This window comes from Meles meles, chromosome 14 (assembly GCF_922984935.1).
Source record: "Meles meles chromosome 14, mMelMel3.1 paternal haplotype, whole genome shotgun sequence".
In the NCBI taxonomy this organism is placed as follows: domain Eukaryota; kingdom Metazoa; phylum Chordata; class Mammalia; order Carnivora; family Mustelidae; genus Meles; species Meles meles.
The window spans coordinates 10,653,888-10,671,826 of NC_060079.1; the positions used below are offsets into that span (position 1 = coordinate 10,653,888).

The 17,939-nt window shown below is 45.2% G+C and overlaps 1 protein-coding gene across 1 annotated transcript in view; it reads right to left on the bottom strand.

Moving 5' to 3' along the window:
* Positions 1–17,939, bottom strand: part of FLT1 (fms related receptor tyrosine kinase 1) — a 176,624-nt gene that overhangs the window by 42,524 nt on the left and 116,161 nt on the right. The window contains exon 15 of the mRNA XM_045977932.1: positions 8,593–8,724. Coding sequence (XP_045833888.1) covers positions 8,593–8,724 — 132 coding nt within the window. The remainder of the gene's footprint in view (positions 1–8,592; positions 8,725–17,939) is intronic.

Consider the following 17,939-nt stretch of genomic DNA (forward strand, 5'->3'; position numbering starts at 1 on the left):
CACACACACTCACTCACACTCACAGTCTTCTCTGCTTATGCTGCAAATAAGTTCTGTGGAATCTTATTGTGACCTGCTCAGGCCATCCTGGCCTTTGGCTGTTGGAGATGCTGATAGCATCTTGGGACACGATACTGTCTGCATTAAACCTCTGCAGAGGCCTCCTGGCTGGAATGCCCTGGGAGAGGCCCCCTCCCATCGTGGGAATGTTCCCACTGCATTCCACGGGGCAGGAAGTTGACCCCCAAAGTAATTCCACAGCCCTTACTCAGGCAAGATTCCTTTCGGTGGGACCAAAGGGGTTTGTGTGCACTTGTACATTTAAAGAAACAACTTAAAAAAAAAAAAAAGAATCAACTTAAAAAAACATCTTCAAGATGAACATTTATGACAGGGGAAAGATCTTCACGTTCTATCCCTGCTTACTGAGAACTAGACTAGGAATTTAACAGGATATCATGTAGTCTCTGTGCTCGCTCGCTCGCTCTCTGTCCTATTTGCTCTATTTGGAAAGTAACCATTAGGGTAGTCTTATGTTGAGGAGACCCACAGGCCAGCAGCATCTTCTGTGCAGCTCTTGGACGTTTGCTCAGAGGTCAAACCTCCCCACACGGGTCTGACTAGACCCAGCTTCAACTGGCTGGTGACAGCTGACGAGCTCAGTCCGTGAAATGGCCCAGCTGCCCATGGCAGGGGGAGCGGAGGCAGAGGAAGTGTGGGTGGGGCTTGACACTAACTAGGCGCCAGTGCTGGGGCTCCAGGACATTGCTCTCCTAGGCGGTGTGCGCAAGCCTGCTTCGGGGCATGCGGCAAGGTTATTTTTATATGGGCGAGTGACAAGAATGTGGCCCCTCTGAAGAGTTAGGGTGACTCTACTTTTTAGTTACTGACCGCTAACCCTGTTGCACAGAGCTTTCCAGGTCAGCTACCCTCTCAGGCTTCAGACCACGCCTCCTGGGACAGGAAGGGCGGATGCCCCCCAGGGGAGGCACTGAGTCCTGAGGGGTGACGTGCCTACTCTAGAGCCCTTGCAACGGCAGGGACCGGCTACCCTGCTCTGAGGTTTTGTGAGGGTCAGTAGGCCCCGAGCTGGACTCTGGGTTGCGGCAGCATCCCTCCAACCCTGACACGTGGCACTGTGTGGTCCCGGACTGCCCGAATCAACAAGAAGGAGGGCCAGGAAACTCAGCTCTCACAATGGAACTGGGGGTTCTTCCCAGGAGTTAGGAATAACCCCCCCAAGCAAAAGACCAGGGTCTCTGGCTCTGGGACCTGCCTTGACTTGAGATGAGCCCCAGTTTCACCAGGAAAGGGCAGGGAGCAAGCAGCCATGTCTTAGACCAAGGACCCTGTGCCCCATCTTCCTCCGCATGCGGAGGTAACAACAGCACCTCAGCTCACAGGAGAAATGTGTGACCCAGTGCGAGCGATTCTTTTGACATTTCCCCCTAACCCAGCACTGCCTTTTTTTTTTTTTTTTTTAATCCTTATTAGTTTTTGGACTTCAAGTACAAGATAATTTGGTTCTCCTCCAAACCTACTGCAAATATCACAGTTTCTCTCTTCTTTTTAAAACTATTCAGACTTCGGCCAAGTACCGATTGTTTTCTACAGAACTGCTTTCCCTGAAAAATTTGCCTCCTACCTGCCAGGGTGGCTTAGGGGGTGTTCTCTGGTGCGATCATTATTTTAATTTGAGGTAACAGTTTATGTGGGCTACTTGTCCACCGAATTCTCCAGACATCAGGAGATGGGTGGTTTGGTGTTCATGTGGCATCTCCAGCTCTGGTCCGGTGGAAGTCTCAACAAATACTTACATACAGATGAAAAGCGAATGGATCGGCACCTAGACCTCATCTTCCACACGAACCAGTCAAGCAGAGCCGCCTCCTTTTATCTAAAATCCAATAACCAATAATCCAGCTAACCTTCTCACATAATTTCTCTAAGACTCACAGGAATATTCAAATTGCCTCTTCTACTATTTTTGAAGCCTTTTGGGAATCTTTGCACACGGGTGTGGAACCCCTCTTAAGGACAGAGAAATACTGTATTCCTATTAAGTTGGAAGTAAGTTTTCAAGAATAATTCTAGGGAAAGATACTTAAAATTGCTATTATGCACCATCAGGTGTAGGTTATGTTTTGGTTAAAGCTGGTAAAGCTAAATCCTTTGACCTAAATCCTTAGGACAAAGAGGACCTTCTTGGTTTGGAACCCCATTTGGGTAACTCCCTGGTTAAATGTAGGAAAACTAAAATACAGAAAGTTTTGTTGAAGTGCGTATGGTTTATCATCTTAACAAACAATAATGTTAGCTAATATTTTACAAGTTTCTATTATAGACCAGATACGGTTTTAATATGTTAATCCTTACGACCCCATAAGGTGGGCATACCATCAGTAATGTCTATTTGGCAGATAAGCACCAAGAAGGTAAATAATTGGCCCAGGGGCCACAGCTCAGGGGTGGTGATGCACCGGCTTCAGAGGGGGTCCTCTGCTCTCTCAGAGCGGAGAGGCAGCAAGGCAGGATGGTTCAGCATGGATCCAGTTTTCTGCTCTGCCACTCCTAGCTTTGTGACCCTGAACAAAGTCCTAGATCTTTCTATGCTTTAGATTCTGACTCGCACATAGGAAAAAAACCCCATTGGGTTGTCACAGAAGTTGAGTAGACTAATGCATGTTCAGTGAGCATAAGCTCATAAGAACTGAATTCCATCACCATTTTTTGAGTTCTTGATCAAGGCCAGCCCTATGTCATTGTTTAGACTTGAAGTACAAAGGCATGCATATCCCATCCCCCAGCCCTCCTGCGTGAGGTCAGTGAGTAACAAGTTCACCTCACCATTGGCAGCGCTGGTCTCTCCTTGGGAACCCTTCTGAGTTGCCAACACCCAGGAGAGGAGTGACATCAGTCACCAACATCTATATGTGAATTAATTTATCACATCCTTCCTAGTGCCAGGAGAGCCAGCGGAGTGAATTTGGGGCAGGATTGAGGAAGAGAGGAGTTAACGTGGAGGGTCCTTTGGGCTCGGAGGTGCATTAGAAAGAAATGAAACCCAAAAGCTGGCCTGGCCAAGGGGGATACAAGGGAGTGGCCTCATACCCAAGACAATTTGGGGCTTTTCCTATTTTTTAACGCTCAGAATTGATGAAGGAACAAGTGTAAGTTTCCTGCTCTATGGGTCCTTTCCTGAAATGCATTAATGTTCAGTTATCATGGCATCATTTTACACATGTCATCTCTACTACCACTCCAAGCATTTAGACTGTGGGACCCTAAGGCAGTCCTGTGTTTTCCAGGATTTCTGTATCTATCAGTCATCCCCCAAAGAAGGTTTAATGTTGTATTTTCTCTTGTGTAATTATAAAAGCTACGGAAATAGTATTTCAATAGCAAGGCCTAAATCTGTTAGAAGAATGTATTTATATATAATTGTGGTTCTGACTTGCCATCTTAAAGTCCTTGGACTTTATCTCAAGTCCTTGGCCGAGAATGTGCCACGCTTTCATTGACACCATTCCATTGAGTCGCATGAACTATGGAGTGCTATGTCAATTTCAGAAATTATTTTGGTTACGAACAGTTTTGTGTTGTTGTTTTTGACGTTAGAGCTTCCCCTTTGAGAGTTCCACGTGTGCTCCTGTGCAGTCCAAACCAAACAAGACCTGTGACTATTTAAAGAAGCCACTCTGACTCCACAGTCCACTCATCCTTTTCAGATACAAAAATAACACATTGTTTTATCTATGAGTATAAGAATCCTTTTTCAAGGGAAATAAAAAGAGCAGACAGTTTCCTTCCTGGCTAATTCACGAACCTCTTTAAATCTGTTAAACACAGCCGCAGACACAACTCATTTGCTTGGTTTCGTTTCCTAAACTCAACCTGACAAGATAGGTCGGCATGAAGGGTCTATATGTGTATATTGGGAAATCACGTCGAAAGCTAGGGAATGTTCCATGGCCACCAGAGTGAGAGCCACCAGAGAGAGCAAGGATCCAATTTTAGTCATAAGATTACTAGCCACATCCTGCACTGAACACTTTGGAAGAGCATCTAAGGACCCAATTTTTCTCCCGTGAGCTTCAAATACACCCATTCAAGATAGCGCGTCCAACTAATAAGATCCACTTTTAAAAATCTCCTTATCCCAAACAAAAATGGAGCTGGCACCTGCCTCCTTGAAATTTCGCCACCATCTCCCTTCCTTGGTTCTGGTTATCTCTTCCGGAGCGTCAGAGAAGGAGTGAAACGTCCCCTCCGTCTGAAGCTTCTCAAATATTTGAGGAAAACAATAATATCACTCCTTAGTTTTTAGACTAAACATCCTCATTTCCTTGCGCTACTTCATCATGACCATACTGGGATACGGCTGCATGGACTTCTGATGGGTACAGTAGTTCAGGCAGTTTGATGAATATAGATCAGGGAATCTGTTTTCTCAGCTATCCACAATTTTGAAGCAGAGAGGTTGGATACAGCTGTCACGGCCAGAGCAAGGGGAGGAAAACTTACAAAAGTGAGCTAGGGAGAAGGCAGAAAACGATAAAAAGCAGACAGAAGAACTCAAAAAGCATGGTAGTTGAGGACAATAACGAGTCGAAAAGAAAGAACCACGTTGCAAGCTATAGCATTTCTCCAAGTGCTCCTGGAGATTCGTGCCACACGAGCGGAAAGAGGTCATGAGTGAAAAGTACCAGTTTCTCAGAAGAGCCAGGGGGCTAGACAAGAGGAAATATTTAAAATTACCTTGACTTTGTTGTTGCCAAGGGAGATATCAACGGAGAAGGCTCACAGTGTCTCACGGTTCACTGGCCCCTCTGCCTTGCCAACCCAGCAGCCTCTGAGGCCTCCTTTACATCTCAGCTCACTGCCCCCCCTCCATGGCCTTTCTCGTCTCTCTGAACTCCTTGAGCTCTTGTCAGCAGCACTGTGTGGTCTGCCTGATACAAACTAGTGTTTCTACTTTACCCTTAGGAGGAGCTCAAATTGTCTTTTTAAAGATTTATTTATTTAGTAGAAGGTGGGGAGTGCATGGGAAGGGGCGGAGGGAGAGAATATCCAAGCAGACTCCTGCTGAGCACAGAGTCTGACATGGGGCTCAATCCCATGACCCATGAGATTAGGACCTGAGCCGAAACCAAGAGGTGGATACTTAACCGACTAAGCCACCCAGGTGCCTTGAAGAGCTTAACATTCTTACTGATCTGGTTCTGATTGTTTCATGTGCACCTTAACCTGCTCCAACCAGGTTCTGAAAGCACACCGAGGTTCCACATGCTGCACAGTCCCAAGAGCATAACTAAGTTGTCGAGTTAAGAACAAATCGAATTTAGCTTATCTCTATTGCCCTAAACAGTAGATCGATATGCATCTTTTTTCAGACATTCAGTGGTTTTCTAAGTAGATCAATCCGGCAAACACATTTATCAAATGGTCAGGGAGAGAGGAGGGAAGAGTAAGCTGTGGTAAGTGTTGCGTTAAACATTCACGTCAAGTACTCTGGGAGTACGGAGGGGACAGTGATGGGAAGGCAGGAGGTCCTTTCCTCTACACCTGAAGCAAGCAAAGATGAGTTGTCAGGTTGAGTAGGGTTGTCCAGGAGGAGAACGAGGTGGGAAGAAGGAAGGTGGTGGAGACCAAAGGAAGGTGCTCTGTGTAGGCAGAAGATGAGAAGAGAGGAAGCCTGAGTTCAGGGGGTCATGAGCAGTTGCACAGCTGGGGAGTCAGGGGTGAAGGGAGGGATAAGCCACAAGGCTGTAGGAGGAGCCCAGGGAGGATCTTGGGTGCCTTTGAAGCAGGGAAGTAACGAGTCATAAGATTAGTCATTTAAAAAAACCACTCTAGAACTGAAAGAGGATGGAAGTAGAGAGAAGCAGGTGGGCCGTTTGGGAGAATGAGAGATGATGTCAGGAGATGACAGGGTCAGGATGTCCATAGTGGTAGCCAACATGGGCAACTGAGTTGAGAATGGTCTCCCCTTTCCTCAGAAACAAATGACACAGCCTGAGGGAAACGTGTAGAAATGATCAGTGGCAGCCATATTCTTCAGGCTGTCTGACTTCAGCAAAGCATTTAATGGGAAAAGGAATCACTGTAGGAAATCAGAACCAGGTAGAGAGAAAACCAAATGACAGGGTAACTGAAAAAGTCTGCAGGCTCAAATTTACACTAAGGCCTCAAGGACAAGTTCCTAACGGCACCTCAGGGAGTGGGACGGATGGAGGAAGAGTGAACCCTCCACAGGTTACAGGACATGGACCACGGCCCCCCTTCCCGCTGACTCCATTGTGTGACTTTGGGCAAATCATTTAACCCTGCTGGAGTGTCCCTATTCCCATCTGTAGACTGAAGATAATACGAGTTACTTCTTTGGGTTCTTGTGAAGTTGACGGGATGAGGTATACCAGTTGTCTAGCAGTGTCTGCACAGAAAGGTACTAAATAAATAGCCTCTTGCTGAGTGTGCAGCACGGCTAAGGCATTCAAAGACAGTTCAGACACAGTTCTGTCTCAAAACATTTACAATTCAGTCGGGAAGAGAGGCATGTCAATCCCCGAATAATAATAAAAAGCAGGATAAAATAAGTACTGACTGATGATCCAAAAGTCATGCTGTAGGAGGGCAGGCAAGAGAGTGAGTATCTGAGTCCGCTGTTCGCACTGGAGGACCACTGCTAAACTGGCCATGGCGGGAGGAGGGTTAGTGGTGAGTCAGGCGGTCTGATGGCCAGCACGCTGGGTCTGGTCCAGCCTGGGAGTCTCCTCAGGGCTGCTGCGCTGCTCCTGGACAGCAAACACAGCCCAGCAGGAGAGACTATTCCCGGAGGCGAGACTTACGGCAAACAGAAGGATGGATGGTGGTTGGTCATGACTGTGGGTAGAAGCCATGAAGCAAGGCGGCTTCTGAGAATCCCAGACTAGTTGGCAGAAAAGGTGAAGGGAAAGGAAGTAAAGTCTTTGTGGAGAGCTGCAAACTTGCAGAAATATCCCTGCTTCCAGCAGGGGCTTCTCTCAAGCTGTCCCAAGCTGCCTAGTCACTGGGTCAGAAACAGCCCCGTATGCCCTGGTAGAGAAGAATGAGGGTCATGGGGATGGACCACAAGGAAGGCGGGTATGGGGGGCTGGAGTGGGTCTGAAGAGCCCAGTTCTCAGGCATGTCTGCCAGTTCCTGGCTGTCGGGTGTAGATCAGTCATCTCATTCCTGTCTGGGTGTTCCTAACCGCTCTGTGCATCTTTGGGGGGATGTGGGGGCCTTCTGAACTGAGGATCCAGAACTTCCTTGCCCTTCTCTCAGATCTGCAACCTCCCTGGCCTGATTCAGTGACTCCCTGAGGGCCACATCTGGAGTCCTTGTTAGAAGGTAAACCAACCATCCTTTGAAGAGGGAGGTGTTAACCGAGAGATGTGCACATAACTATTTTCTCCGTGACTAACTGTTTTGTCCATGCGCAAGAAGACCAGTTGAAAGAATCCTTAGAGACCAGGACCTTTTAGGGGGGAAACAGGACCATCACTCCAAGTACTGGGGGAATGCAACCCTCGACTTTTTCCAAAAGGATACATTTGTGGAAGTACAGTTTTTAGATTTTTCAGCAGGCTCTCTAAAATCATCTCCCTGGCAAAGAATGGGGATGATGCTCTGTGTTGAAGGAGTCTGGAGTCTCAGAGCTAGACTCTTTGAGCGGTGCAAGTTTCCAGGGCGGAAGAACTGATTTCTATGTCATTTCTCCGCCAGGAACACATACTTGCGCGTTCTGTTGTCTCCCGGGGAGCCCTTGGAAACAGGCTGCCGAACAAATTGTTGTCTGTTTATGTAAAACCGCAACGTGCCATAGCTCTTTACATCTCAAGAGGTGCCAATTTGATATTTTATGATACTGTACATGGGAGGTTTGGATGATTCCTGGCACCCGAGGACCGAAATTGAGGTCTGAACTGCTTTCCAAATGGGAGCCCCAGGGCCACAGCGCTGGCTCGAATTTGCTTTGGATGTTGCTGCTCAACAAACTGCCTGAGGTCTATAAAGAGGAAGCACTTGGAATAGTTTTCTCAAACGTGGTCTGTTTTTTATGTGCGGCTTCTCCCTGATGATATATTGCAGCCTGCTCCGTGTTTAAAAAAACAAAAAACAAAAACAGTTTGTGAAAACATTCAGGAGAGCAGCATATGTCTAACTCTTGGGAACTGGAAAAGGAAAAAGAACGAACAAGTTTCCTATGTGTGGGTGTTCCCCTCTCTCTACACCCCTCTGACTTCTTGGATTTCTTTGTCACAAGTGTGGCCACTGCGGTTGTTCTCTGCGGGTCAGTGGCATGGTCCGTTCCGGGAACTACTTCTCTGCAGGGATGGGGTTCAGATGGTGGCCCTGGGGGGACGGGGGGTGGCCCCGCCAGTGTCTTCCCCTTAGGCCTTGCCAAACCCCTCTCCCCCTAGAGGGTCACTTCCCAGAGCCCCAGGGGAAGGGTCGAGGAGGTCAGAGAAAGGAACAGGCTGGAGGCAGCAGGAGACCGGGAGGTGGAAAGTTAAACAGGGAAATAGACGTCTGATCTGTTTCTTGTTGCTTTCTGCAGCAGCTGTTTACCTTGAACAGTGAGGTACGCGGAACTTTCCACGGACCCCTTCTGGTTGGTGGCTTTGCAGTGATAGACCCCTTCATCCTCTTCTGTGACTCTTTCAATAAACAGCGTGCTGCTTCCTGGTCCTAAAATAATTCCTGCGGGGTGAGAGATGTTTACATTAGTGGGCCTGGGTGACACACAAAAACAGCTACTTCTGTAATCCAACCCTCTTCCTATAATTATGCGTTCAGACGAGGAAATCCGAGCTCTAGGTAACCTTGGGCTCGGCTGCTTATTTGTTTTCTCTCGGTCCGCGCAGCGGAGCGCGGACCCCAGCTCTGGAGAAGCAGATAGGACCCAGGCCCTTCACTGTGTGGAGGGCAATGATATGGGGCTGCCAGACTCCACTTTCGGGAGCAGATGTCAAGGGGGCAGCGTGCCTAATGATGACACTTACCGTCGACGCGCCGCCTGCTGCATGCGAGGCTACTACAGACACTTCGAATCTTGACATTGACAACCGCCCCCTTCAGGTTTTAGGGTCTCCGTTTTACAAACGTGGAAACAGATCTGGGGAGGTTAAGTAACTTGACCGAGAGCCCACAGCTGCCCGGACACACATCTGTGGCCTCGGGGCCGAAGGAAGTCCTGCTTCACTGGCTGGAGAGGGGAAGAGCTGGGGCGGTGTTTTAGTCCAGGTCTTAGCCCTTCCAGCTTTGTCTCTCTAGGCGAGCTACTTCACCTTTCTGTTTCAGTTTCTCCAACCTTGAGATGAAAATGCAAGCAAGTCCTACCAGGTACACAGGAACATGAATGGCTAGCACAGGACACAGGGTTACGTGCTCTGTAAATTTGAGCTAAAGGGTTACTACCGAGCATCATGTAATAGGAGGAGCACCAAGAATTTTCAGAGCCCAGCTTGAAGACCCAGTGGCCTCAACGCCAAGGACTACCACCAAATATTTATCGAGTGCTGACTCTGATAGTAGTCTATGTTAGACGTTAGGGGAGGGGGAAGGCTAAGACCCCAGTATCTGCTAAGGAGGGACAATGAATTCCCACCAAACACACATATATACATATTCTCTGTATATGTATATATACATATATACATATACACGCACACACACCAGCAAACAGAAAGTGTTTCGTGAGTGAGAGTTAATAAATGTAGCATGACATACCCAATTAAATGCAAAGCCTGGGATGGGAAGGAGATCGGTAAGGAATAGGAAAACTCAGGAAGGCATCATGGAGGAGGTGGGCCTTGAGCTGAGGTTCCAAGGATTATCAGAGGGGCAGGGAGAAGGGCAGGCAAGAGAACAGCCCTGCCGTTGACATGAACGGGCATTGAATTCTTGTTCTAGAATAGTGATAAAATGGGCCTGGCCAGACTACAGGCTATATTTCGTTTAAATAATTTGTATTCTCCCTGATTATAAAAGACCCTCAACAGAGAAATATTTGAGAAATATTGGAAAGCATAAAGAACATTTAAAACAAACCTACAGTTTTTCCTCCCAGATATTTTCACTTTATTCTTTCTAAAGTGGACTTTTTAACACGTTTTGTTCATTCATATATTTTTTAAAAAAGATTTTATTTATTTATTTGACAGACAGAGATCACAAGTAGGCAGAGAGGCAGGCGGGGGGTGGGGTGGAGAAGCAAGCTCCTGCTAAGCAGAGAGCTGGATGCGGGGCTTGATCCCAGGACCCTGAAGGCAGAGGCTTAACCCACTGAGCCACCCAGGCGCCCCATTCATATGATATTTTTGAGTTCCTACCATTTACTAGCCACTATTCTAGAACTGGTGATAGAATGATAAGGAAGACAAATGAATGCTTGCCTACAAAGGGCTTAAATTCTAGTTTGGGAGAATTACAAATTAGTAATTTCAAGGAACAAAACCTGTGAAGAAACGAAGCCAGGGTAAGGGGACCACAGGGCATGGAGGGTGCTTAGAGAGGGTTCTCTGAAAAGGTGACATCAGAGTAGAGACCTGAAAGATGGGGAAGAATGAACTATTTGAAGATCTGAAAGGGGCATTGGAGGCATAGGGACTAGCGACTATAAAGTCCCTGGGGCAGGAATGGACTTGTTTAAGGGACAGTGAAAAGACCATGTCGACTTTGGTTAGCAAGCAGGAGAGAGGAGAATTGGTTGGGCTTGATCAGGTATGACCACAGGCCATGGTAAGGATTTGCGGTTTTATTCTAAGCACCAAAGAAAGCCATAGGAGGGTTGTACCTAAGTGCTCATAACTCAAAGTCACAGTGTAATTAACATCTTTCAGCATAAAGATTTTTCTGTATTTCAGATTACTTCCTTAGGAGAGATTTCCAGAAGCAGATTTATTAGGTCAAAAGCTCTTGATTCTTATAACCACATGCCTTCCAAAAGGATTATACCCGTGAACATGTCTATCGGCAAGGCTGAGAGACTATTTTATGGGATCATCTAAAAAAATAGAAAACACAAACCTCTGCTGATTTGATAGATGACTTGTTAGCCATTTTTACTTTCAAAGCACGCATTTGGAGTGGTTGACTGGAAAAGGTGAGTTCAGATTAAGGAGAGGTTTGAAATCCTGGCTGAGGAGTCTCTATTCAGGGCAGAAGGAAAAGAGGGGCTCACAAAAATTTTTGAGCAGGGAAATGACATAATGAAAGCAATGTCTAAGGAAGTTTAGTCTAGAATGAGAATGCAGGGTAGACTGGAATGAGGGAAAAGAGGCATCTGGAAGTCCAGCTCACTAGCTGTAATTCAGGCAAGGAATGCTGAGGATCCAAATCTGGCTGGTGGGAAAGGAAGTGGAGAGGAAAAAATGCAAATGGGCGCTTTGTAGAAACAGTCTACAGGAAGTGCTGCCCTACTCAATGCAGAATGGACAGAGATGGGTGCAAGGTGATTCTGATATTCCAAGTCCAGGTAACGGGGTGAAACATGAGACTCTCCCCTGTAACCTTGGTTAAATCATTCAATGTCTTCGGGTCTGTTTCCCCATCTGCAAATTGAGAATAGTACCTGCTTTGCTTATTTTATGGGATTGCTATGAGGATCAATTGAGATAATTTCAAAGAAAGCTCTGGAAAGTGCAAGATACGGCATACATAGCAACTGCAAAAATTAAGAGCTGGCTGGAGAGCGGGTGGCCAAGGGCAGTGATCGTTCCTAGTAGCAGCTATCCTGCTACTCACCATCGTCTTCCTTTCAGAAGACCTGGCCCTCGGCCAACTTTCTATCACTCCAATCCTGGTTTAAGGCTGATACAACAAATAAATAAAGCCCAGGGCCTGGGATTTCACCCAAGGAGACAGGGCTGTAGTTGTGAAGGTGAGCAGATCGTGCCAAGGACGCCGTAAGCTAACGTCACCTGGCTCAGTGTCCTCTCTCCTTCACGTGGAGGAAGAGGTGGGGTGAGATGGTGTCCAGGGCCAACCAGCAACACCCTTCTTCCCGACTTGCCCTCACACTACACTCTAACCAGTGGCGCAGAGGTCAATGCATCACCATCAGGAGGACACTCAGAGCCCTCATCGGGCACTTGCTCTTTGTCTGTTCTCGCTATCGATTTCCCTTCTCTCATACATTCACCAGTTACTACCCTTTTTCTTCCCCTCAGCCCTCAGATCTGCCCGTACTTATTCTAAGTTGTGTGCTCTTGTTTCTTTTTAATGCCTTAGCTTGTTGCTACTCACTTTATATATATGACACAGGTGCTGTTCGACTGAGGAGCTCATCTTCTACAAAGGGCGTTCTTCTTAGTTTAACTTTTTCGTTGTGATTCATCTCAGACATTTAAAAGTGTAGGAAAAATAGAACCCATGTATCCACCATGAAGATAATCAGATGTCAATATTTAGCCATATTTGCTCTAATCCCCCCTGTCTCTTTTATATGAATAAAATGTGTAGATACTTTTCCCCCTTCCTCCTCCTTCTCTCCCCAGAGGTACTGCTATCCTGAAGTTGGTGTGTCTCATTCTCATGCATGTTTTTGTGCTTTTGCTACACTGATATGTACCTCTGTAGAATGTATAACATTGTTTTGTGGCTTTAAAAATTTAAAAATAAATGGTGCCATACAGTATATACCTATTTTGAAATTTTCCTGTTCAATGATGTTTTAATATGTATCCTTGTTGATACAGGTAAATGGAGTTCATTTTTTTATAAAGATTTTTATTTATTTATTTGACAGACAGAGATCACAAGTGGGCAGAGAGAGAGGAAGGGAAGTGGGCTCCCTGCTGAGCAGAGAGAGAGACTAATGCGGGGCTGAATCCCAGGACCCTGGGACCATGACCTGAGCTGAAGGCAGAGGCTTTAACCCACTGAGCCACCCAGGCGCCCCCTGATGGAGTTCATTTTTAACTCATGTTAAAAAGCACTCATGGTGGGGCACCTGGGTGGCTCAGTCATTAAGCGTCTGTCTTTGGCTCAGGTCATGGTTCCTGGGTCCTGGGTTCCTTGCTCAGCAGGAAGCCTGCTTTTCTCTCTCCCACTCCCCCGACTGGTGGTCCCTCTCTCGCTGTGTCTCTCTCTGTCGAGTAAATAAAATCTTTAAAAACAACAACAACAACACTTCATGGTGTAAAAAGGTCTACTTCTCTACGAAATGCTAGCTTTCACTCTGTTACAAAGAAAGCTGCAATGCACATCTGGCAAAGCTGTGCACACAAGATTCTGCAAAGATCTCCCTGTGCTGGGTGACACAGTGCACGGATTTCAGCTCTATGCACAGGATTGCAACATTGTCTTCCAAAATCTACTGATTTATAGTTTCACCAGCACTGAGGAAGAGCTCCCCTTCCCCCATATACTGCCCAATACCTGGTACGACAAATATTGTAATTGATGGCAACATGGTGGGTGTAAGATGGCACCTCTCTGTGGGTTTAACAGGTGTTTCTCTGATCACTAGTTAGATGGAACATCTTTTTCCAATTTTATTGGCCATTCGGACTGCTTTTCCTGTGAATTACCTCTTCATGTTGTCTGCCCATTTTTCTATTAACCTGTTTGTCTCTTCCTTGATGATCCTGGGTTCTCATATGCTTGGATAACGACCCTTTGTTAGTTAAATATGCTGCAACTCCTCCCCTATTCTATAGTCTTTTAAATGTTGTTTATGGTGAATTCTCAATACAAATGCTCCTAAAATTCTAATGTAGTCAAATTTATTCATGTTTTCCATTATCCTTTGTGCTTTTTGCTAATTGTTATTTTTTTTTTAAGATTTATTTATTTATTTGAGAGAATGAGAACGAGCAGGGGAAGGGGCAGAGGCAGAGAGAGAGTCCACCAGCAGAGTTCAGCTGAGTGCGAAGCCCAATGTGGGGCTCAAACCAGGACCCTGAGATCATGACCTGAGCTGAAATCACATCAGCTTCTCAAATGAGTGAGCCACCCAGGCACACCTGTTGCTTGCTTTGAAAAGATGGTTTCCTACTCTGATTACAAATTTTCTTTTAAAAATTAAAAAAATATATATCTTAAAAGGATTTATTTAGGGACTGTTTTTTTCCATTTAGGTCTTTAATCCATCTGGATTTTCTTTTAGGGAGGGGTATGTGAGGCGTGAGTTAAAAGTCTATTTTTAGGTTCACCTGGGTGGCTCAGTGGGTTAAGGCCTCTCCCTTCGGCTTGGGTCATGATCCCAGGGTCCTGCAATTGAGCCCTGTGATGGGCTCTCTGCTCAGCAGGGAGCCTGCTTCCCTTCCTCTCTCTCTGCCTACTTGTGATCTCTGTCTGTCAAATAAATAAATAAAAGCTTTAAAAAATTTTTTTTTAATTTAATTTTTACCCTCTAAATAGCCAGTTATTCCAGCATCATTTACTGAATAAGCTGTTCTTCTCCCACCGAGTGATGCTGTCAGTCTGTCAGATACTCTGTTCCCACATACTTGTGGTTCTGGTTTTAGGTTCCCTATTTATTTCCAATAACCTATTATCCCCCACAGGTTATGATTGCTTAAGAATGCTTCGTCATATTTGCTCTGGTATGACCCCTTCTTCTTCAGAATTGTCTTGGCCCTTTATACGTCCATAAGGATTTCAGGTTTAGCTTGTCAAATTCTGTGAGAAGCACTGTTGGGATAGAGATGGGAATGTCATTGAATTTATGTACTAATCTGGGGGAAATTGTCATATTTATTTTTAGGTTGAAACAAATGAAATTGCCAATATTTTTGACCTGCAAAATGAGCATAACTCTCAAAAATTGTTCCACGAATAATTATTCCCCGGGCACGTGGGTGGCTCAGTCGGTTAAGCAGCTTATTCTTGATTTTGGCTCAGGTCATAATCTCAGGGTTGTGAGATCGCGGCTCGTGTTGGGTTCTGCACCAAGTGAAGAGTCTGCTCGAGATTCTCTCTCTCCTCCCTCTGCCTCTCCCCAAACTCATTCACACTCTCTCTTTCTCAAATAAATCAATAAAATCTTTTAAAAGTAAATATTCCCTTCCAAGAATATCAAATATCTTTGAGTTATTTTGGCATTATTTTATGTCATTTGATAGCTTTATGATTTTCTCTTTAAATATCTTTTCAGTTATATTTATTCCTAGATAGGTTATAATTTTGTTGTTATGCAAAATGGTATGGGGTTCTTTGAAGAGTCACCCTAAGTGAATTCTGTTTCTTTGTAGGTGTTAATCATTAAAACTAACAAGTAGAACTCACTTAGAAACATGGTGCTATACTTTGTGTTGTTGAGATGAGACCATTTAATTGTAGATCTGCTTGCTTCTAGAGGGATCCCTAGTAATTTTCAACCACTAAAAACATAACAATTTCTGTCAAAACATGATTTATTTCCTTTTATTGAAAGAAGTTGTATCCGATTGGACCAACAGGGCACAGAGCAGGATTTGCAAGCATCGATGTCTTCAGGGGCCGGGCACATAACATAAATGAGTTGGGGATGAGATCATGGGAGGGGGACTGAGTCTGTGGAGTGCAGAAAGTCTGTCTCCTATCTAAAGGTAGAAGCATTAACTTAGCTCCAACCAGCTGGAGTCGGGGAATTTGAGTCCAGTGCTGTCTTCTGAGGGCTGTAGCTTTTCTTCTGTTTCGTTTGTTTTGTTTTTAATGTAGGCTCCATGCCCAACGTGGAGCCCAACACATGTCTTGAACTCATTACCCTGAGATTGAGACCTGCTGAGAGCAAGAGCTGGACGCTTAATCGACCAAGTCACCCAGGTGCCCCGACTTCTGAGTGTTTTAAAAATTTAAATTCAATTAATTAACATATAACATATTATTAGTTTCAGAGGTAGAGGTCAGTGATTCATCAGTCGCCTGTAACACCCAGTTCTGATTCCATCACGTGCCCTCTTTAATGACGTAATTCCATCACGTCACCCAGTTACTCCGTCCCCTCATCTTCCTCCCCTCCAGCAGCCTGTTTGTTTCCTACAATTAAGAGTCCCTTATGGTTTGTCTCCCTCTCTGATTTCATCCTGTTTCATTTTTTTCCTCTCTTCCCCTATGATCCTCTGTTCTGTTTCTTAAATTCCACATGTGAGTGAGATCATAATTGTCTTTCCCTGATTGACTTGTTTCACTTAGCATAATATTCTCTAGTTCCATTGACAGAAATCTGGATTTTTCATGTTAAAGCTTATGATTTCCAAATGTTGGCAACCAAATCCACCTACATAAATTTGCTGTGAGACAGCGGCCAACAGAAGCGTGTATGCTGGGTAGAGTGGATATAACTTTGACTTAGAAGATGTACATGGGGCAACTGGGTGGCTCAGTTGGTTAAGCAACTGCCTTCAGTTCAGGTCATGATCCTGGAGTTCTAGGATCAAGTCCCATTGTCGGGTTCCCTGCTTAGGGGGGAGTCTACTTCTTCCTCTGACCCTCTCCCCTCTCATTCTCTCTCTCTCAAATAAATAAATAAAATCTTTAAAAAAAAAAAAAAAGAAGATGTACATGGATGACACTATTTTATTTCGTGAAGAAAAGACCTCCATGATCTGGCCCCTGCCTATTTTTTCCCCAGTTTCTGTAACTGCTGTATCCCTAAGGGCATCTTTGGTGGGAGGCATCCTTGTCTATTGACAGTTCATGATAAGCCTCTATGACTTTGCTGTGACTCTATTGACCTGTCACTTAGCTAGCATTCACTGCCTCATATTCAGGTCAAGGCAAATGTGGATGTTCTGGAAAGCATCTAACGTTCTTGTGCCCCTTCTTTGTTATTCTTGCATCACCTCATGCCTGCCTCTACTCCAGCACTTAACATTCTGTAGTGAATTTGCTGACTTTCTCACCTGCGTGCTCTCCACTGTCTTTTCATTACGGAGCCCCAGTTCCTAGCGCTGTGCCTGCAGACAGCAGACGCTTGGCGACGGAGGAAATGGCCAAAGAAACCAAGATCATGGAAAATGGAATTTAGGGGGTGGGGAAAGGAGAAGCTCTATAGCATTTGCTGTCCGAAGCTGAGTAAAGTGGTAGCTCACGTTGACGCCCTACAAACCCAGCTCTCCCCACGCTGTCAAGTTCTATGGCAGTTAATTTTACGATCTTAAGATTCAAGAGCTTTGTTTGGGTCCTTGAACTTAGAGATGCAGACTCAGGTAGTTTCATGGGTCTGTGTTAAACCATTAGCCTCAAAGGCTCAGGTAAAATTTGATGTGGAGTTATTTTTGTAGGAACTTGTACTTCAAGGAGATCTGGTGACAGGACCAGTGTAAGAACTTGAAGCATCTGTCCTGTTGGCTGCTGGTGGGGGTTTTAGATCAGAGTTTGTGACAACATTGGTCTATATATTTATCCATGGGGTGCAATCTACATTTTCCACAGACGAACACCTCCTTCAGTTTTTAGTCTTTTCAAGGGATTTTCACAATTTTATTTCTTCTCATGATACCATAAGGTGAAAGACAGTCTTGGCATTTTATACATAAATACAACATTGTCCAGAGAAGGGCATGAAACAGAACTTTAATCCAATTCACCACTGAGTAAATAAATCTGTCGATCTTTAAATTGAGCCATTTGACTAAATTAATGCACACCATGTGTTCTCTTCCTGTTCCTTCTACAAAAATCTGCTTGTTGTTTCCTAAATTGGCCTGCCAATCTGACCAGGGATTCCTGTTTCATGGCTCAGCCGAGCATCTGTACTCCTGACTTAGAGAACATATCCATGCAATTTGGCCGAATTAATTGTCAGCATCAAAACTCTTCTTCAACCATCAGATTCCAATTCAGATGACACCTCCTCCATGAAGCCCCCCTGATCACTCCAACTGGAGGCGCCAATTTGTAGCTCATGGAATTTTATACCATTTACACTGCATACTTACAAACCAACTTGTATCTATTTAAGTTTATTTATTGTGTTTATAAGTGTT